A 21,834-nucleotide genomic window follows, 5' to 3' on the forward strand; every position below is an offset into this window, starting at 1 on the left:
GAAAAGTGAAGGTTCAGTTGACACCGGTTTCCGTTTTCTCTGCGTCAGCCCTCTTGACAGCGTTGGTTCCTCCCACACACACGGGTAATCCACCTCTGCAGTGACTTGGTATGCCATTACCAATCACGTTTTGTTTCTCCCCTAAAACAAGACCTTTGATTCATTGCCTTTTTTTTCTCTACTTTCCATGAACGGCCTTTACGTTGTCTTTTACTGTTTTCAGGCCTCCTGCAGCTGTAAACCCTCCTGCCCCATGATGGTGGCACCCAAGTACCAAGAGATGTCACTTCATAGGAACTCCTGTCATTGTTACCAGCAGGAAATGGAATTCATGAAGAAGAGCAGAAGCTCAACTAACCTACTGATACCTGAGCAGGTCTGGAGTAAAGTTAAAGGTGAGATTTGCTGTTACTTTTGTGCCCAGTGTCCATTACTGTGATGACTGATATGCCAGTTTGGAGATCACACAACCCCCTGGTGCCTGGGCAGTTCTTGGCTTGTCTGAGATAGAACAGCTTGGTTTGGATAGAGTAGAGAAGGGTTATGTTTTGCTGTCTGTGTCCTCTTAAAGCGGAGGTTCACCCAAATAACATCTATATCAGACCAACTTCTTTATACAGTCCGCATTTTTTTTTTTTTTTTACGCTGTACATACCGTATAATCTATATTTGCAATCTGGCTTTCGGGTATTTCTCCCCACGGGAGTAGGCGTTTCTATGCTGAGGAGGAATGTCCTCTGGGAGGTCGCCCAGATGATTGACGTCCTTTCAGAAAAAGTTCCCCCCGGTGGATAAGGCCCCGCCCCCCGTATTGCGTAAGCGCGTCACGGGTCACGGCGTTTCCGAAAGAAGCCAAACATGCAGAGCTGCGAGTTGGCTCTATACGGGGCCTGCGCAGCGACTAGGAGCCGTTTAGAGCTGACTGCGCAGGTGCCGTATAGAGCTTCTTCATGTTCGGCTTCTTTCGGAAACGCCGTGACTCGTGACGTGCCTACGCAATACGGGGGGCGGGGCCTTATGCACCGGGGAGAACTTTTTCTGAAAGGATGTCAATCATTTGGGCGACCTCCCAGAGGACATAGTGATCTATCTCCATGGTGCCCAGCATTTTCCATTGATGGACATTGGCCTACATTGCAGACCTGTTAAAAGTCTGGTTTAGCTTATTTCCCCTTAGACCTTCTCAACAAATGTTCCTCCAGGGGTGGGCCAGGGTTCCTTGAACAATGAGCAGTGTCAGATTGATCTCCTGCCTGAGTTTGCATGGTTCTTCTAATAATGTAACTCAGTAGAGTCAGCAGCAAGGGACCAGTGGAGTCTATCCTCTCATTGACCAATAATATGCTATACCAACCTTCAATGTAAGGGGGCATTTCTCTACCAACCATCAATTTAAATTGAATTGTTTGTTTGATTTTATGATTATTACCAAAAATTATGTTGTATTATAGAGCAGGAGGTGATACAACGTGACCTGCACTGGGTGCCCAATGCCCCATACCTTATACTTGTATTTATTATTATGTATACAACAGGGGTCAAGTCCTGGGTAAAAAAGTGTGGGAACTCCCACCCAAGATCCACTCCCCCACCAAAAAAAAAAAATGATACGCTCATATGCATAATTACTAAACCGCATGTTTTTTTGGTTTGTTTTTTCGAAAAAAGAAGCAAGTTCTTTCTAAATCCCGCGATAACTCGTGGCAGACCTTTGCAATGTCTACTGGGAACAATGAAAAAAGCTCCCAGGAGACATTGCGGCATCGAGGAAGTGACGGAATACCCGCACACTACCCGATGAATCCATATACAGGAAGCGGCCAGTAACATAAAGGATTACTAAGGTTCGCCTGCCCCTGACAGTGACTCGAGCTGGGCATCGCCGCTAGGGTGACCACATGTCCCGGATTGCCCGGGACAGTCCCGCATTTGGCAGGTCAGTCCCGGGCACATTCATTCCAGGACAATACAGTGTCCCGGAATGAAACTGACACAGCCACCCCTCAAGCTAAACTAATGCCCCCAAAAAAGGGCTGCCACATCACTGCAGTACTTGTCCTGGCCAGGAACGCCTGGAGGAGCACAGTCCCCCTTCTTTTGATTGGAGAAATCATAAATCCTGCCTCTTGTGTCCAATCACTGTGCTGAGATTTGTTACAGCACAAGCTGATTTTTGGGAAGGGGGGGTGTCCCTGAATGGTAGTTTGGAAATGTGGTCACCCTAATCGCCGCTTAGTGAAGGATTGACTCGGCGGCTTGGCTGCTCTAGTCCTGCAAAGGGAACTGCGTTCCTGCTGTGAAAAAAAAAAAAAGTTGTACTGTAGACATAACCATTATGGGTTTCCATTAACATTGGATAGACGCAAAGCATTACGGGGGGGGGGGGGGGCAGTGTTAAACTGAGGACAGTCCCATCATGCATATGCTTGCTTTGCAAAGCTGCTTGAAGGACTGAAAACCCTCTAAAGACCCTGATTTACCCACTGAACAGTTCAAAAGCTGTAGGAGGTAATGAATAGAGCATGGATCTTCAAACTACGGCCCTCCAGTTGTTCATGAAGTACAATTCCCATCATGCCTAGTCATGTCTGTAAATGTCAGACTTTTACAATGCCTCATGGGACGTGTAGTTCTGCAACAGCTGGAGGGCCGTAGCTTGAAGATCCCTGAAATAGAGCATGGAGGGAAGGGAGTGGGGTCAACCATTTGAGAACCCCAACAGGCCTCCATAGTAGCCTATGATTATAGTTACATCTACGATCCTGTGCTGTCAAGAATGTTAACAAGTGCTAATTAATGTATCCAAATTGGAAAACATTTCTGCCTGGACTTAGACCCCATTCTGCAGATTTTTGTCTTCAGATTTACCAAAACCATATAATATGAGGTCAAACTTTAAGGCCCTGTACACACGATCAGTCTAAACCGATGAGAACGGACTGAAGTTCAGTTTCATTGGTTAACCGATGAAGCTGACTGATGGTCTGATGTGCCTACACACCATCAGTTTAAAAACCAATCGAGTCCAACGCGTGACGTAAAACACAACGACGTGCTGAAAAAAACGAAGTTCAATGCTTCCAAGCATGCGTCGACTTGATTCTGAGCATGCCCGGGTTTGGAACCGATGCTTTTGCGTACTAACCATCGGTTTTGACCTATCGGTTACCAGTCCATCAGTTCAATTTTAAAGCAAGTTCTAAATTTCTGGACCGAAGGATAACGGACTGATGGGGCCCACACACGGTCGATTTGGACCGATGAAACTGAACTTCAGTCCGTTTTCATCAGTTTGGACTGATCGTGTGTACAGGGTCTATGAGTTTCAATTTGTAGGCAATCAGGTAGGCCCTTGCACTACATGGTTTTGGTAAATCTGAAGACAAAAATCTGAAGAAAATCTAATAGGGTGTATACACACGATCGGACATTCCAACAACAAAACCGTGATTTTTTTTTACCGACGGAATGTTGGCTCAATTTCCGACAAGAACTTTTGTTGTTGGAAAAATTGAGAACCAGCTCTCAAACATTTGTTGTCGAGCTTACACACGGTTGGAATATCCAACCAAAAGCTCACATTGAACATTTGTTGTCGGAAATTCAGACCGTGTGTACGTGGTTTCCGACCACAAATGTTCAATGTGAGCTTTTGGTCGGATATCAACCGTGTGTAGGCTCCTTAGTGTAGTAATCTAGTATAGTATATAGTATAGTATAGTGTAGTATCTATATTACAACATATACTACTACACTTAGGACATTTGCTGTCGGAATTTCTGACAACAAATGTTTGAGAGCTGGTTCTCAATTTTTCCGGACATCAACAATTCTTGTAGGAAATTCCAATCGTCTGTAGCCAATTCCGATGCACACAAATCCTATGAATGCTCGGATTCATTGAACTTCATTTTTCTCGGCTCGTCGTAGTCAGGGGCGGACTGACAACTCATGGGTCCCCCGTGCAATAGAAGATTATGGGGCCACCGGGCTTACAGATGGCCACCATGCCAGGAGGCAGTGCAGAGGCAGGGCAGCGAAAATCTCAGGATTTTCACATCAAAAGCATGTCAGTTTCGCACATATCAGGGACAGATGTAAAAATAACACAGATTTTTACATACTGTCCCTGGTTTTACTGAGCCTGGCAACCCTGATAGGGCCCCCTAGTGGCATGGGGCCCTCGGGCAGTTCCCGGGGTGCCTCAATGGACAGTCCGCCCCTGGTCGTAGTGTAATTGTTGGGAAGGTTTAGTGTATTTGAGCAACTCATAAAAGCTGTTGTCTTTCTTTCCAGGCATAGGATATGGATGTACTGGGATGAGATGAAGCTGTGCCTTCCCATTGGTAACACAAGGATGGATAAAGCCACAACATCAACGTGGGCAGAGAGCTTTCTGAAATACACCCAAGAGCAGCATCAGGATTCCCTGCAAAAGGTACAGAACTTTACACTTATCTTACACTATATGACCAAAAAGTATGTGGACACCTAACCATCACACCTATATGAACGTGTTGGAAATTCCTTTCCAAACCCACAGCCATTATAATGGCGATGGCCCCTTTAATAGCTTTTGCTCTTCTAGGGGGGGATTTACAGAGGATTTTGGAGTGTGCTTGCAGGAACTCATTTAGCCAAAAGAACACTTGTGAGGTCAGGTACTGATGTTAGACCAAATAAGTCATCATCACACCATGTCCTTATGGAGCTGGAGAGACACAGTCATACTCCAACCGAAAAGGGGCTCCCCCTAAACTGTTACTGAACAAGGTTGGCAGTACACAAAAAGTCTAAAAAGAATATCTTGTAGCATTAAGGCCGGGTTCATATTGGTACGACACGACAGTTGTACCACTTCTGATCTGACTTTGCCCTGCGACTTGCGTCCGACTTCAATAAACAGGGATCAGACTTTGATCTCCGACAATACCAGGCACTGTGCCTGGTATGAATCTTTAGGAGGAACTCTACACAAAATGTAAAAAAAATCGGCATGGGTTCCCCCTTTAAAGAGCATACCAGGCCCTTCGGTCTGGTATGGATTATAAGGGGAACCCCCACGTCAAAAAAACTGCGTGCCCCCCCCCCCCCAAATCCGTACCAGACCAGAGGGCCTGGTATGCGCTTGGAGGGGGAACTCATGCCGTTTTCTTTTTTCTTTTTTTTATTTGGTGTGGAGTTCCCCTTCAAGATCATCAGAGCACAGGTCGCATGCCAAAGTCGGAGCGGTTAAGACGGCGATTCCGACTTTGATCCGACTTCAGTGATATTCAGTTGGCTGAAGTAGGATCAAAGTCAGACCAAAGTAGCTCAGGGAGCATTTTCAAAGTCGGACCGACATGTGTCGAACCACTTAAGACGACTCCCATTGGAGAACATTGATTTTCACACGTCATGCGACATGAGCTTCCAATGAATGTTGGAGCGTTTCTCGTACCAGTGTGAACCTGGCCTAATAGTACCCTTCACTGGAAACCTGTGGTGTCAATGATATGGAGGGGGTGTCCGCAAAGTTTTAATCATATAGTGTATGCAGGACACTGTAGTGTAGGCAGTACAGCCAGCCCTCCTGTATGGGGCCCAGGCCCTATCAGTTCAAAAGGGGGGCCCGGGCACCTGCTGAGCAGGAGCGATTGTTGTACTGCCTTACTGCCAACTCTTGTGGCTCCCCCTACAGCTCTGCCTGATTCTCCCTTTTCTTCCTTTGGCTGCACTGCAGGGGGATGAGTATCTGTATCCCCACCACCCCTGCTGTCCGGGCCCCCATCCTTTGTGGCCCCCTCCCCTGCAGCGTTACCAGCTTCCCTCCTCTCCTCTGCCGCCAGCAGCTGATTAGGGCACACAGGGGGATGTTTCAGGATAGAGAGGGGGTGTGCGCAGCAAATATGTCCTATTTACCAGCCTCTACCTTTCCTGAATTGACACAGTGAGCGATTGGCACGGATCACGCATTGTGTCCATTCATCGCTGAAGCATAGTAAATTGTGTTTACTATGCATCCGTTTGTGAATGAACAGGGAGCCTCAGAGCGCTTCCCATTTGTTCACTGTCCAGTGCAGCTGAGGCTGCAGAGAAAAGGTCTGGAGAATCTCTGTCCTCAGTCCCTTTATTTGATTCAAATGGGAGCCATCAGGGTTCGGTTTAGACCCCTGATATTTCACCAAAGGTCCTTCCATCAAGGCTGTAAAAAAAAGGAGGAGGGCGGGGCCCTGTCAGGTAGGCTGTAGGGAGCCCAGTGATTTCTAACAGCAGCCCTGAGTGTATGTATGACTGTGTGACACTGAACTGTAATTTACTCTTACTGCCAACTCTACACTTCTGTACACAGATGAAATACATACATAAACATACCTGGTTTATATGCCAAGGGATTTGTATTTCTCTCCATCCTGTCCTGAGATTTACACAGCTCTGGCACACAGCACAACCCTGTCCAGCAGTAGAGGAGACTTGATTTTTATCTACTGCAGTTCAGTAACATCTACAGGTCCTATCCTTCCCCCAGTCTGTGACCGCGCAGTGAAAGGAGAAGCAGTAGATTGATGAGCTTGTAACAGAATGGCCCATGATACCCAGAGACTTTTGAAGGATGCGGGGTACTCCTGTGCCAGCTTCACCAATGACTCTTGGGTCTAGGGTCATCCTATGTCCAATAGGGGCATAGGATGACTGAGAAATTATATCTCGGATTACATGAGACGGGACAGTAATGATAATTCACACTGTATTGCAGGATATCTTGAAATATTACAGGTGGTTAATTCTGACCCCAACAGGTCAATAGGAGAATGACTCATTCATGTGGGGACACATACTGTTGAGGTGTTAATTGAGTCTGGCTCCTAAGATATTTCATTGTGTGAAAGTCTATTGATGATAGATGTGTTGGGGGTTGGCAGTCTGAAAAGTCAGATGGCTGACTTTTCAGCTGTAGTGGATTAGCATGTCAATTACGTCTACAAAGGAATGTGTATTATGTATCAGGTGAGAATAGCTTATCGCGGAGTCAGAACGTCTGGGTAAGTGACTAGTAATTGGTTCATGTAGATTATCTGAATGTCATTATCTAAAGGAATGTGCATTGAGCACCCATTGTGTCATGTTGTGGGTGGAGTTAAGCCATTGTATCTTGGGGCTTCTGACTGTATATAACAAGCCTGAGTTTACCATTAAAAGTATCCTATCTGTTTGGAACCAGAGAACAGAGCTGTGTGTGTCTCGTTATTCTGGGGGAAAATCCAATGGGTCCTGTCTGCTGGATTGTGGAGTGTCGGAAGCTGTCTTGGGTTGGTGGAATGGAATATTGTAACGGCGTTAACCCCTGACCGCTACAGAGCTCATCCCACCATCACCCTGTTCTCTTCTCCTATTAGCATGTTCCTTGTTTGCAGAAGAGCAATGTAGCATAACTTGTACTGCTTCTCCTTCTCCCAGTATAAACTCTATATGGGAAGGCAGAAGGATGAGACCAGCTCACGTTTTACATACTTACCCTTTTTGCTATTATAAAATACATTTAATAATATTTCTTTTGTCTTTTCTGCTTGAAGTTCAGCTTAAAATGGGACTTATACTTCAGATGTTAAAGGAAAGACACACATAACCTTTTTCCATGCTATGGTAGACTCCCTCATAGTTAAAGCAGATCTAAACCCAGGGAGGGTGTTCTGCCGAGCTGGTTCCTCCTATCGATATGGTTCCCTCTTGACTGCGCAAGCGCAATGCGAGCCGACCGAAATCTCTGAGCGGGAACAGCTGTTCGTCCGCTGTAGATGTGCTCGCTCTCGATGCCTGATTATACACGCCGCTGATGCTTGGTAATACACAGTGCTCTATACAGCAAGGGGCGGATGTGATATTGAGCAGTGCTTTATTGATTGGTTATACACGCCGCTCTATACAGCAAGGGGCGGATGTGATATTGGGCAGTGCTTTTTTGGGGGATGGGTTTCTCAATAAAATGCACGTCTCACATCCACCCCTTGCTGTATAGAGCGGCGTGTATTACCAAGCGTGAATAATCAGGCATCGGGAGCGAGCTTGTCTACAGCTGACACTCAGCTGTTGAGGCTCAGAGATTTCCGTAGCCTCCTACTGCGCATGCGCCGCGCCAGGCCGCGCTTGCGCAGTCGAGGCAGTAACCTATCCGATGGAGGAACCAACTCGACAAGACACCGGGACAAGAGTTGGGCAAGATGGGCGGCTGCCCTGGGCACTGTGGTATCATGTGAGGTGGGAGGGCTTCCTGAGGAGATAGGAGGGGAGTGGATTTGTATTGGAAGGGGGAATTTGAAGGGTGGCATGGGGTAGCAATTGTTCTAGGAGGGGAAATGTGTGTGTGTGTGCGCTAGGAGTGGTGATTTAATGGGATCTGTGTTGGGAGGGGGGGTAGAGGTAGAGGAAGGGGATTTGTGCTAGGAGGGGGGAGTTGTTTTTTGGGGGGGTGGGGGGTGGGGGTGGGATGTTGCAATTGTGCTAGGAAAGATTTTTTGGGGAGGGATGATTTGTGTTAGTAGGGATGATTGGGGGGGTTATTTTGTGCTAGATGGGGAAAATTGGGGGAGGGGGAATTTGTTCTAGGAGGGAAGATTGGGGGGAATTTGGAGTGGGAGGAGAGGATGTGTACTTGGAGGGGAAATTTTAGGGGTAGAAGATTTGTGCTACCGTGTTTCCCCGAAAATAAGCCCGGGTCTTATATTAATTTTGGCAACAAAAGACACAGTAGGGCTTATTTTCAGGGTAGGTCTTACCATGTAATGTGCTGTCTTCTCTCCCCCTCCCTACCTGTCAGGAATCCTCAGTGCGAGTTAAAATGCTTGTAAAATCCTATAATCCACTATATTACAGTAATATAAAATGTACAATGTGTGTGTTTCTGTAATATAATTGTGCCAAATACCTTTGTTACAGCGCGGCTCTGCGCTTCTGTGACCCGCCGGAGCTCTCTTCCCTGCAATTATACGTATTACAGAAACACACACATTGTACATTATATAATACTGTAATAGAGTGGATTATAGGATTTTACAAGCATTTTAAACTAGGGCTTATTTTTGGGGTAAGACTTATATTGTAGCCCTCCTGGAAAATAGCGCTAGGTCTTATTCTCAGGGTAGGTCTTATTTTTGGAGACTTAGTGGGGGTGGGGGGATTTATTCTTAGGGAGTAATCACGCAGATTAGCACTCCGTTTTTTGAGGGGGATTTTTGCTGACACATAAATGGTCATACATCATGGGGGGGTTTGGCATGTTCACCCTGGGCACTAGATGACCTGGCACTGTCTAAACCTATTTACTACGCACATGAGCTTTAATGTAATTTTCAATATTTTTAAAGCTAAACTACAGGCTGGTATGAAACACACAAAATAATTCCAGCTAATGTAATCATTACTACACCATTAAATGTCATTTTTAAATGCAAGCAGAGTTAGTACCTGAATCAAACCTGCCATCATCCTCTTGCAGTCCCTGTACAGCAGTGCTGGAGTGTGAGAGAAAGAAGCAGCACAAGGAGACAGTCAGTACACGTGCTGACAATAAGCATTCTGATAGGTGGAAAGCAGTGGCGGCTGGTGCTTAAAATTTTTGGGGGGGGGCGCAAAAAAAAAAAAAAAGAAACAAATTGCAGCCTCACTGTGCCCATCAAATGCAGCCACTGTGCCATCAATTGTCACCACTGTGCCATGCCATCAAACGCAGCCACTGTGCAATGCCATCAAACACAGCCACTGTGCCATCAATTGTCACCACTATGCCATGCCATCAAACGCAGCCACTGTGCCCCTCAATTGTCGCCACTGTGCCAATTGTTGCCACTGTGCCCTTTAATTGTCGCCACTGTGCATGTCACTGTGCCCTTTAATTGTTGCCATTGTGCCCATTGTCACCATTGTGCCCTTTGTCACCATTGTGCCCTTTGATGTCACTGTACCCTTTGATGCCACTGTGCCCTTTGATGCCACTGTGCCCTTTGATGCCACTGTGCCCTTTGTCACCACTGTGCCCATTGATGCCTCTGTGCCCTTTGTCGCCTCTGTGCCCTGTAAAATGCACTTACCTTACTCCTTCCACGTCCCTCGATGTCTTCTCCCGCCTTGGTGACGCTTCAGCCAATCAGGTTACTGATAACCAGAATCGGGGAACCTGATTTGCTGAGACGGCCGTCAGTCTTATCCAAGGAACGCACCTCCCATGCGTTCCGAGGATAAGACATCCGGGAGGACGAGGGCTGTATTCGGAAAGCCTGGCTCTGATAGGCACTTCCGCACAGCCAACCAGCTGCCGTTATTCAGGTGGCCGGCGCTCAAGTTCCGGCCATCTGAATAGACCAGCGGCAGCTGGCAACAATAACATACATTCATGCAATGCATGAATGTATGTTATTAGACTCAGTGGCGGGTGAGAGCCAGAGGGGGCGGCGCTCCAGCGCCCTCTTTGGACGAACCGCCACTGGTGGAAAGAGCAAAGTGACAGGTAGGTGGGCGCATTACTGTGCTGCTTCTCCTTTCACTGTGCAGTCGCAGACAAGGCAATCTTGTGATAATGTGCTGCAGTGAAAATGTCTGGCGTGAAAAAAAAGCCTTTTTTGAGGTTTAATCGTAGAAACATCAGATGCAGACAAATCTTTCTTTACACTACCGTGGTCTGCCCAGAGCAGTTTGCATCTTGTATCTGATGCTGAGGTCTGTACTCCAACGCCATCCCAGGCCCATGCACTGAGCTAGAGATATCATTTCTCTTTATGTCCGGGCCCTGGCAGGAGAACGCAAGAGCTTGAGAAGTATTATCATTTTTATTGTTGTCCTGTTATTAAGTCATATAAAAATGTATGTAGCAAAATAAATATATTATTTTTTTATTATTATTTATTGTACTCTTTTGTGTTACCTTGCAGGCATTTGAAAGCACTTACCATGGAACCACAATGATGAATTTTAAAGGCAACCAATAAGAAACTTTTAGAGCAAATCTCAGACACCACCTGACTGCCAGATGTCACGTGACCCAAACGTGAAAATACTCTTCATCATTACAGTGCCCCGCGCAGGAGCAGAGCCAACACAACCACGTGTATTAACAGTTAGAATTCTATCACCTAAACATAAAGGTTTCAAGTATAGCTAAAGTCCAATTTTTTTTTTCGTTTTGGCTAGAATTTTGGAAAAGGTTAAAACACATTTTATAAATACAGGCCCAGATTCTCAAAGAAGCGCCTATCTTTAGGTGGGCGTAGCGTATCTCAGATACACTACGCCGCCGTAACTTAGAGCGGCAGGTCCCGTATTCAGAAAGGACTTGCGCTCTAAGTTACGGCGGCGTAGTGTAAATGGGCCGGCGTAAGCCCGCCTAATTCAAACTAGGCTGGTAGGGGGCGTGTTGTATGTAAGTGATGCTCAGTATCACGTTGAATTTTCAAAGTAAATTACGCCCGCTCAATGCTTAGTCGACGTGAACGTAACCTACGCCCAGCCCCATTCATGGACGACTTACGCAAACGACGTAAATATGACGCTGTTCGTACGTTTCCGACGTCCATACCTAACATGACTTACCCCTGCTTTATGAGGGGTAACTTTACGCCGGTCCGACGCCTTACGTAAACGACGTATCTTGATACGCCGGGCGCACGTACGTTTGTGAATCGGCGTATCTAGCTCATTTGCATATTCAACGTGGAAATATACGGAAGCGCCCCTAGCGGCCAGCGTAAATATGCACCCCAAGATACGACGGCGTAGGAGACTTACGCCGCTCGTATCTAGGCAAAATTCATCCGTAACTGATTCTAAGAATCAGGTGCATAGATACGACGGCGCACATTCGGACTTACGACGGCGTACGTGGAGTTACGCCGTCGTAAGTCCTTTGTGAATCTGGGCCACAGTTGTGCTCATAAGTTTACACACCCTGGCAGAATTTATAATTTCTTCACCATTTTTCAGAGAATATGAATGATAACACAAAAACATTTCTTTCACTCATGGTTAGTGTTTGGCTGAAGCCATTTATTATCAATCAACTGCGTTTACTCTTTCTAAATCATATCGACAACAGAAACTACCCAAATCAAAAGTTTACATACCCTGGTGATTTTGGCCTAATAACATGCACACAAGTTGACACAAAGGGGTTTGAATGGCTTTTAAAGGTAACCATCCTCATCTGTGATCTGTTTGCTTGTAATTAGTGTGTGTGTATAAAAGATCAATGAGTTTCTGGACACCTGACAGACCCTTGCATCTTTCATCCAGTGCTGCACTGACGTTTCTGGATTCTGAGTCATGGGGAAAGCAAAGAAATTGTCAAAGGATCTGTGGGAAAAAGGTAGTTGAACTGTATAAAACAGGAAAGGGATATAAAAAGATATCCAAGGAATCTAGAATGGCAATCAGCAGTATTTAAACTCTAATTAAGAAGTGGAAAATGAGAGGTTCTGTTGAAACCAAACCACGGTCAGGTAGACCAACTAAAATTTCAGCCACAACTGCCAGAAGACCCACAGATAAGGATATCTAAATTTATGACTTCAAGGGTCAGTCATTTACAAAGCATTGAAGCCACAGGGTTTCCAAAGAAGGTTATCACTGGCAACCAGCCGCCCTTCCACCTGTATTTTTTTCATGACAGGTTCCCTTTACCAGTGTGGTGGTGTTTCTTTCTGCACTGACTGGTGCTGGATTGGATCCACCATCCAGGAACTGAAATTTCAGAGACTACATCTAATCTACATCTTCTTAATGAAAGAACAGCAGTGTTTTTCAAAGACTTATTTTATTATATTATTTATTATATTACATATTTATCTTTTTTAGCTACGGCGCCCTTTTGTTGTTTAGGGCATTTTTCCGCCGCACTTCACAAGCCTGTACCCCTGTAGTAAAGTTTTCAGTTGTCAATAAATTGCAAAGATGTCTTGATGGATTTCCGTGTGGTGAAAGTGGCTTTATTTCATTCTTACAACAGACGGTGCAACAGCTTTCATTGTACACAAAAGTCACCAAAATAAATACTAAATTTCAATCACCGATATTCACATTGTTTGCAGCCGTTTATTTGTCCGCGGTACGCGAAAACAGGACGTGTTTAAAAATCATGGTTTTAAAAAAAAACAATTCTTTATTTTTTTACAAGACATTTTTTTTACAGTACGCATCTAGGTTTCGGGAACAGTTATTACAACACGGCAGTCACACCAGAGTGTCTGATTTCACCGAATGTTGACGGAGGTGAAAAAAAATAACAGTGGAATATCCAGATTGTCTTCTGTGGAAAGTTTTCTATGTACACTTACCTCTAGCAAGGCAAGGCTGTGAGAGGATTGGATGCGCTTGGCCTGGCTAGTCTGGATGGTAGGCTTATTGTCACGGGCCTGTGAACTTGGGATGAGCAAGCCAAGCACAGAAGGAAAAAAAAGAACGCTAAAGATGAGGGGGTTTCCAAGAGGTAACAAATAAATGTAGGTTTCAGGGGAAAGGGGGTTATAGTTAATGTATAAACAAAATAAAATCATCACCTAAGGTACTTTAATCAAATGTTCTCCTGTTTTATGGAGTTGATGTATTGATGTTGGTCCTCCACCATTCGTTTTGGGGATATGATACAAACCCAGCCTCTCTGAATGCTTGGGAAGGTCTTGCTTTACGAAAGAGGGCTGTATTAAAGACAGTTCCTTTTCTTAGTTCACTGTCATGTTTATGACTTTCTGGAACCTGATTTTTCTGCAGCCATGGCACCTTGACAAGCGGAGGTGTCGCATATTCCAGGGGTACCGTGGGCTCCTACAGCACCAGGTCTTCCAGGCTCTCCAGGGTAACCAGCCTCACCGTGGGAACCATCCCGACCATCTACACTTACACCAAGAGCTCCTTGGGCACCTGGAAATTAAAGAAGAATGTTATCCATTACCATTATATCTCCTACACTCATGATACTGTAGAAGGATTCTGTTTACAGTCAAACAATCTTCCTACGACCTCAGTAGTTAGTGCTTACAATACTCTTGTGCTCCTGAAAAAGAAGGCTAATTTTTGAGGCTCATGAGCTAACAATCACTACATGCATAACCAGTGACAAGGTTTGACATGCCAATGATGCTTTATTTTTTGTGGGTTCTTCTGAAATAGAACAAAGGCTGTTTCCTTTCATAGTTCCAAGACCTAAATCGGAAAGCTTCCATAACTAGTTTGTGAGATTTTCATTTGTGGCCTCAATGTGCTTTCTGAAATACAATGTGACTGAGTAGTCATGAAAGCTTGGTGGGTATAATCTATGATCATTGTGATGGAGACTTGGTTTTGATTTACTTTGTCTTTTCTAGTTAGCGAATGCCATATATTTCTTGAAAGCAGGTGATAGTTTTGAGGGTAACTGTTCTAATTTAACTGCTAATATACTCCATAAACCCAACCTAAACCTAAGAAACATGGGAGCTGCTTGTTGGAGATGTTAATTCTTGTTTTATGAAGTTGACACTTTGATGCAATAGCTTTCCCTGGTGTGCCAGAGACCTGAATTTAAATCTATTATTCGTCTGTTTATTCTGACTGTTGAATGTCTTTGTAAGTCTGAAATAGGAGAATGACCAGCTTGATGTTTGAGCATAGGTGTAGCTCAGTGGGTAAAGGCCTCTGACTGGTCTGCTGAAGGCCTGAGTTCAAATCCCTCAGAGGGTGAGCCTTGTGGTGGGACATGCTCTAGGCTCTGAAATGGGCTGGTGTTTAGGTAGTACCTGGGTGAAATGGAGAAGGTCAATAAAAAAGTGTTACGTTTTTCTGGGCTGCCCCAGTAAGACAGCCCATTTTTAAATTTAGTTGTTGCATTGATATTACAGATCTTGGACCAAAGGAGGGGGGGGGGGTCCTCAACCTAATGTGATACCCATACATGTTACAGGCCTGTGGGGGCCTGGGATTTGAGTAGACTTGTGGGTTGTCCATGGCCTCCAGGCTTTCACTCAGAGATATCAGCACTTTTGGGTATTTGCCCTCAGGTGTCTACAGTGCTTTGGCCCTGGGGATCTGCTATGCCTTCATTGCTTGGCCCTTGGGGGTCTACAGGCATGTTCATGGATTCAAACTTGGGTTTAAGGCACCCTTGTCAATACCCTTATCCTCTGAGCTACTTGCCTCTGCTCAATAATTTGTGTGTTTGTTCTCCTATTTCAGGAGTATAACATCTTCTAAGAATCAAATAGATAAGTCCAGATTTGAACCGGTGACTCCAAAACATTTTTTTTGGTGTGTTTCTGCTTACATCTGAAATAGAACACTGAACACTTTAGAGCTTGAGCATGGCTGGTGGCTCAGAAGGTTAGATCCCTGGCTGGTCTGTTGGAGACCCGGGTTCGAAGCCCTCTGAGGGAAGGTGTTGTGTGTGTCCCAGGTACTGTGCAATGCCTAGGCCCCCTGATGGTGGGATGGGGCAGTGGGAAATGTTTCTGACCCACTATCCTGTCCCATCATTAAGGGGTCCAGGTACTGCACAGTACCTGGGGGGTGAGGAAAATAAAAACCTAAGTCCCTGCGTTTTGAATGAGCTACCCCAGTAAGACAGCCCATTCTTATTATATATGTTGCAGTGATGTCACAGACCGTGGACCGAAGAGGCGGGGTGTCCACAACCTAATGTGATGCCCACACATGTTACAGGGCTGTGGGGCCCTGGGACTGGAGCAGACTGGTGGGTTGTCCATGGCCTCCAGACTTTCACTCAGAGTCTTCAGCACTTTTCCCTCTACAGTGCTTTGGTGGATTGGCCCTGGGGATCTGCTATGCCTTCATTGCTTGGCCCTTGGGGGTCTACAGGCATGTTCATGGATTTGAACTTGGTTTTACGGCGCCCTGGTCAATACCCTTATCCTCTGAGCTACTCGCCTCTGCTCAATATTTCATGTGTTTGTTCTCCTATTTCAGAACAACTTCTAAGAATCAAACAGATAAGTCCAGATTCGAACCGGTGACTCCAAAATCATTACTGGCCCATGGGCTGGCTGCTAAACCTCTACACTAGAGAAGCTGTGGCTTGTAGAAGTCAGTCCTTTAAACATTACATGGGAAATTAAGAGTTAGTAAATTAGTTGCAACTAGATGAGCCAGGAATCAAATCTGCAACATCAGAATTACTGCTGGGTCATTAGCTGGCTGGCTGCTAAACCTCTAAGCCACACCACAGCTCTGGTTCACAGATCTTCCCAGGACTTAGAGTTGTTAAATCAAGATTTGGAAAAATAATCACTAACTTGTATCAATATTAATAATGCCTGTGTCCTTGTACGTCACATAGAGCATTGGCCAACTAATGAAGAATTAGCAACAGCTGATCCAATAACCGTGTTCCCAGCAACAATAATGGTCTTATAAAGGTTGGAGAAAAGATTTGATCTTGGGTCTACATTGCTTTCATGAATAGGCTCTTAGGGATAAAGCACTTTATAGATTTGAACTTGTGTCTATGGTGCCCTGGTCAAGACTCTTATCCTCTGAGCCATTTGCCTCTGCTTGGTGGCTTGTGTGTTTGTTCTCCTACTTCAGGAGTAAACATTAGCAAGTCAAAAAGCTAAACCAGGATTCAAACCAACAACTACAAAATCTCAGCTGGTCTGTGGACTGGCTTCTTAACCCCTGAGCCAAAGCCCAGCTCTGACCTAGCATTAGTAGCCAGCACTTTCAGCTTCGAACTTAGTACATAAAACGTAAATCAAGGATTAGTAATAAACTGATCACTGACTCCTAATAGTCATTATTGATGTAGCTCATGGTGTTAGCAGACAGCAAAGGATGTTGCAGTAGTGTAGCCTTAAGATGATGTTTTGGATCCTTGGTGTAGGCCATCATAACTGATACAGAGATTCAAGGGAATAAATCAGACCACTTGATTGCTGACCCACTGAATTTGCATGTCTGATCAGTGTGTTCCTATGGCTTTGGAGGACTAGAATCTTATTTGTAACTTATTATCCTTGTGGTCAATCGGGTTCAGGATGACTTGTGATATTATTTTGCAGCTTCTTGTATTCGGATGCGGGCAAATGGGCTTTTAAACTCCAGTTTGGACACACAGGTTAGGTAGAAATGATAATGAAAGCACGATATGTTTATTTTGAGCACCAACTCAGGGAGTTAGTAACCAGGGTAGTGGATGTGGCGTGAGAACATACTACCAATGCCTTAAATTAGAATTTATATAATACAGCTAAATCGAAGAGTCTCACTTTTTTCACATTTAAGAAAATCCCATGTGTAGAACATTTTATGTTACAAAAGAGTTCAGTGGTAATTGACCTTTGGAGATCTAATTTAAGTTCTCCACCAAAATAAGAAGCGCTATTACCACCTGAGCCAACACACCTACATGTTACTGTTCCATGTTAGTGGTCAGTATTGACGTCGAGTTGAGCATGTATGGAAAAACTGCACCCTGAAAACTCATCACATTAGTTCAACTTCTGTTATTTTTTTTATTAACTGGTATGGGGTGTGTTATGGACAACCCACCAATTTGTCCCAAGCCCCTTTTAATGTCTGTGCACTTCACATTAAGTTGTTGACCTTCCACCTTCATTCCATGGTCTTTGATATCCATGCAACCATAGGTGTGTGCACAGGGTGTGCCGGGTGTGCCTGGGCACACCCTAATCACCATATGTACATTAGCATTATCCAGGGGCGGCAGCAGGTGGGTGGTTGGGGGTGCCAGTGGCCAGTGTTAATGCCCCTATTATATTAAAGGCTAAGTTCAACCCTAGGAACATATTACACCCGTATTTAGGGTGTAATAAAAAAAATTGCCCCAATCAACTGTCTCCCACTACCAGAGCCTCCTCCCTGTGACTGCAGGTAGCATTCATGTGTGTTTAAACGTTGGGGTGCACACCCTAATGCAATAGGCTGCGCACACCTATGAATGCAACGCATAACAATCTCTTATGATGTGCAAAAATAGTTGCCATATAAAAATGAGTTGCTCCTTGAGAATATATTTTTTTACATTTTGCTGAATTTCTCATTCTCAGGGTGCTTGGAGGTTTATGGGCGAGGTTAAAAAGGGCTTTAGACGATTTATGGGAGTAGTGGGTCTGAATTTGCGTAGAGATTGGTGTGTATATATATATATATAAAGAAAGTCCCCTACGAAGCAGACTGCCGGAGATGTGCCAGTCATGATAAAGATGGAATAAAGACTGATGCATGTGTCCCAATAATGTGATCGTTATACCTTGTTCTCCTTGATCTCCAGGTGGACCATCGATGCCTCTTCCAACAGGTCCCTTGTCTCCTTTGTCACCCAGGTTACCTAAAATCATAGCAGACAGTTACAATTAACTGGGAACTCTGTGTAAAATTGCCTTACAGGTTTGCAGAGTATTTAGTTGCCAGTAGTTGTACTTTAATAGTATAACATGGGCATCTTTTATGGTACACGTACTCCCTCCAAACTATGTATGGTATAATAGCAGGTTAGGTACCGACAAATGGCGACAGTTGTGTTGTTCATGTGGCCAAAGTAAAACTAAACACAGGTGTATGAGCAGCATGCCCTCACCTCTGGGACCAGAATCACCCAGTTCTCCAGGTGGCCCTCTATATCCTGGAGGTCCACGATTACCAGTATGTCCAACTTGTCCAATGACACCTTGAGGTCCAGGTGGTCCAGGAGAACCTGGTCTACCAACTGCCCCTGGAGCCAAAGGCCTTCTAAGATTAGCAGCTAGCTGTGCAATTTGATCTAGGAAGACATAGAGAAGACAAAATGTAAACCGTTATTATCCAAAACAGAAGACGACATCAAAGAGCAATACAATCAGTCCACTACTAATGCAGAATATTATACAGTTTGCCCAGCAAATTGATATTTGATATGTAGCCTCTACGCATACAAATGTTTTTGAAGTCAGACAGCAGTGATGGGGAAAGATATGAATGATGAGGACTGATTTTACCGGAGGGACTTGAGGTGTGCAATATTAGAACCATCATGGAAATTAAGGCATTGCGCAACCTTATATGTGGGTTTACAGGCCTGTAGGTGAAGAGGGAACATGGGTTGCTAGTGACCAAATGGGTTTGCAGAAAAGAAAATCTGCTGAGAACTAGAGCCAGATACACGAGCCACATTGTTTGTGACTATCTGGCAAATTGTACTGCTTGACTATGCAGGAGCTACAGAGGGCCCAATTTCAGGGCCCCCTTTTCCTGATTATTTTTAACATTTCAAAAAACTTCAGAGCTTTGAGCCTGCCACCTATATGGCCAATAATATCAATATATTGAATGCAGAATGACTCACTGATGGGGACATTTCATATTTCCTTATTAATATTGTCTCACAATATCTAAGAAGGAATTCTAAACCTGGTTAAGGGGCCAAAGACATATTGGATGGTTAGTATAGCTGACTTCATATTAAAGGAAAGTCCTGTATATACTACAGCTAAAACTTGTAATATGCAGTCTCATCTTAGGGCTGCTTAAATGCACAAGCCTGGTTTTGATCATCTGTGCCAAGCCGCAATAGAAGCGGACGGGACTCCTTGGCGAAAAGTTAAGTATTCCTGTTATATTTTCCAGTAGTATTACATTTGTTATCTGTATCTGTCATTACTTGATTAAATGTTATACCTACAAGTGTCTGTGTGATCTCTCTTTGCGCATCTCGAATAAAAACCCAAAAACAAACTTTTGCTTGACCATGACTCACCACTTATCATTCCACCACACAACTCCCGGATGTGCTGCTCACTTGCCAGCTTTCCCTAGAAACCAAAGCATATCATTAGTAATGTGTCCTACGATTTGGGCAGCTTAAGCAGAACATGTGCTTTGCCTATACAGGTTCCCTTTAATAAAGACCCTACCAGCTGCTTATACTTACCTCCCCTTCTCTGTTCTGCAACTCTGGGATCTGCTGGTGGGCCCATAATTACATTGAACCTGTTGCTTTGCCCTGTGTGGTCAGGGTAACATGCCGGGCCGTCTTTAATGTTGATTGGGCCCTGGGCAAAAAAAATCTTAACCTGCAACAAGCCAATGCTTTCGACGTGAACGTAATTCTACGCAAAACCCTATTCGAAAAACGTTTTACGTAAACTACATAAAATTTGACGCTGGCCCGACGTCCATACATTGCGTACGCCTCATAGACCCAGGGGTAACGTTACGCCGAAAAAAGCCTCACGAAAACGACGTAAAAAAATGCGCCGGACGTACGTTTGTGGATTGACGTATCTAGCTAATTTGCATACTCGATGCGAAAATCGACGGAAGCGCCACCTAGCGGCCAGCGTAAATATGCACCTTAGATCTGACGGCGTACTGAGACGTACGCCAGTCGGATCTAGCCCAGCTTCAGGCGTATCTTGTTTTGTGGATACAAAACAAAGATACGCCGGAGCAACCTAGAAGTTACGCGGCGTGTCAATAGATACGCCAGCGTAACTGCTTCGTGGATCTGGCCCAGGGTCTGCAGGTGAGTCATCTGTACACAACAATAGAGCTGGGCAGCATTAGTAGCAGCACTTCACACTGAGATATCAGGATACGGCAAAGGACTAAAACTTCAAGGGACAAGGGAATTTAAACTGGGATACTTGGCAAGTATGAGGCAGCTGCGTTGGGCCCCTCAACAATGACAGGGCCCGGGGCACCTTCCCCTTTTGCCCTGCCTTAAAGACGACCCTGGTAACATGTTTTGTCTAACTAAGAAATTTTCAAAGTAATATTATAGTGTTTTATTCATTCCATTTTGGGAAAAGTCATTTTGGAAAACTAGGTAGTGTTCATATGCAGAACATGTGGTCCAAGACTTAATTAAAAGGTGCCAAAAAATGCCAATTTTTCACAACTAAATTGGCAATTGTATGATGAGCTTATAAAGTAAAAGTAATCCATGTACACAGGAAGCACCCAACATCCAAGACCCCGACTACATAGAGGGCCTTCACCCTTCTCCAAGTTTAGAACAAGCTAGAAGCACCAACGAAGAGATACTTACTGGGACTCCAGTTTTGCCGGTTAATCCTGGAACACCTTGTTCTCCTTGAAGCCCCATTGCTCCTGGTGGACCGGGAACGCCTAGTACTCCAGATGTACCATTGGGTCCAGAGATACCTTTAGGACCTGGTTCACCTCTCACTCCTGGCTGGTAGAGACACAAAAGAGTAATGAAGAACATACAACCGTACTTTCAGTCAACTGGTCCTGTAGTGGCTGAGCAGTAAAAGAATACATTTACTATTAAATGTTTGCACAGGTTTTTCGCTTTTATATGCTAGCATGAAGAGTACTACACCAATGACTTACAAACCTTCAGCAAGCTTCAAACTGCTTTTTGAAAAAGCCATTTTGACTACAGTCCTCGCGTGTTGAATGCATATTTATTGCTGGTGTTGGCTACAATTTTAAACATGCTTTTAATGCTACATACTTGAGTGAACTAGTTGTTAATATTATCTATATAGTTTTGTGCTCTCTTCGGCAAGGTCCATAAAAAAAATTGGGTACATGTAGAGAAGGAAGTATAAAATATTCTTCTATTTCTACCAGTCACTTTGTCACTCCGTATTCTTTCCCAGTATCGGACTGGCACTCACAGCCATTTCACAAATACCCAACACAACCCCTCAGAGAATGCCACACAGTACAGTTGTCACTTTGTGTAAAACAAGCTTCATATTAGTCCTTGGTTGACATTGCCCATCCCAAAGGTCTTGTAAACAAGGATCCTGTTTATAAAATTACTTATAGTCATTCTTACCTCTCCTTTCTGTCCAACTGGTCCAAATGGTCCCTAAAAGACAAAACACAGGGAAAAATTTACTCCCTTATCTGGGA

General features: G+C 44.6%; 1 protein-coding gene and 1 long non-coding RNA gene across 2 annotated transcripts in view; one reads left to right on the forward strand and one right to left on the reverse strand.

Moving 5' to 3' along the window:
- The first annotated feature begins 215 nt into the window (after nt 1–215).
- LOC120919323 lies at nt 216–11,196 on the forward strand. The gene is made up of 3 exons (XR_005744553.1): nt 216–395; nt 4,297–4,438; nt 10,902–11,196. It is a non-coding gene; the product is annotated as an uncharacterized LOC120919323 (long non-coding RNA).
- A 1,728-nt stretch (nt 11,197–12,924) lies between these two features.
- COL9A3 (collagen type IX alpha 3 chain) overlaps nt 12,925–21,834 on the reverse strand; it is a 61,392-nt gene continuing 52,482 nt past the window's right edge. Inside the window, exons 27-32 of the mRNA XM_040331450.1 lie at nt 21,758–21,790; nt 20,996–21,142; nt 19,703–19,757; nt 18,548–18,730; nt 18,221–18,298; nt 12,925–13,881 (exon numbers count right to left, since the gene is read on the reverse strand). Of these exons, the coding sequence (XP_040187384.1) occupies nt 13,700–13,881; nt 18,221–18,298; nt 18,548–18,730; nt 19,703–19,757; nt 20,996–21,142; nt 21,758–21,790 (678 nt within the window). The 3' untranslated portion in view covers nt 12,925–13,699. The remainder of the gene's footprint in view (nt 13,882–18,220; nt 18,299–18,547; nt 18,731–19,702; nt 19,758–20,995; nt 21,143–21,757; nt 21,791–21,834) is intronic.

Source organism: Rana temporaria, chromosome 12 (genome assembly GCF_905171775.1).
Source record: "Rana temporaria chromosome 12, aRanTem1.1, whole genome shotgun sequence".
Classification (NCBI taxonomy): domain Eukaryota; kingdom Metazoa; phylum Chordata; class Amphibia; order Anura; family Ranidae; genus Rana; species Rana temporaria.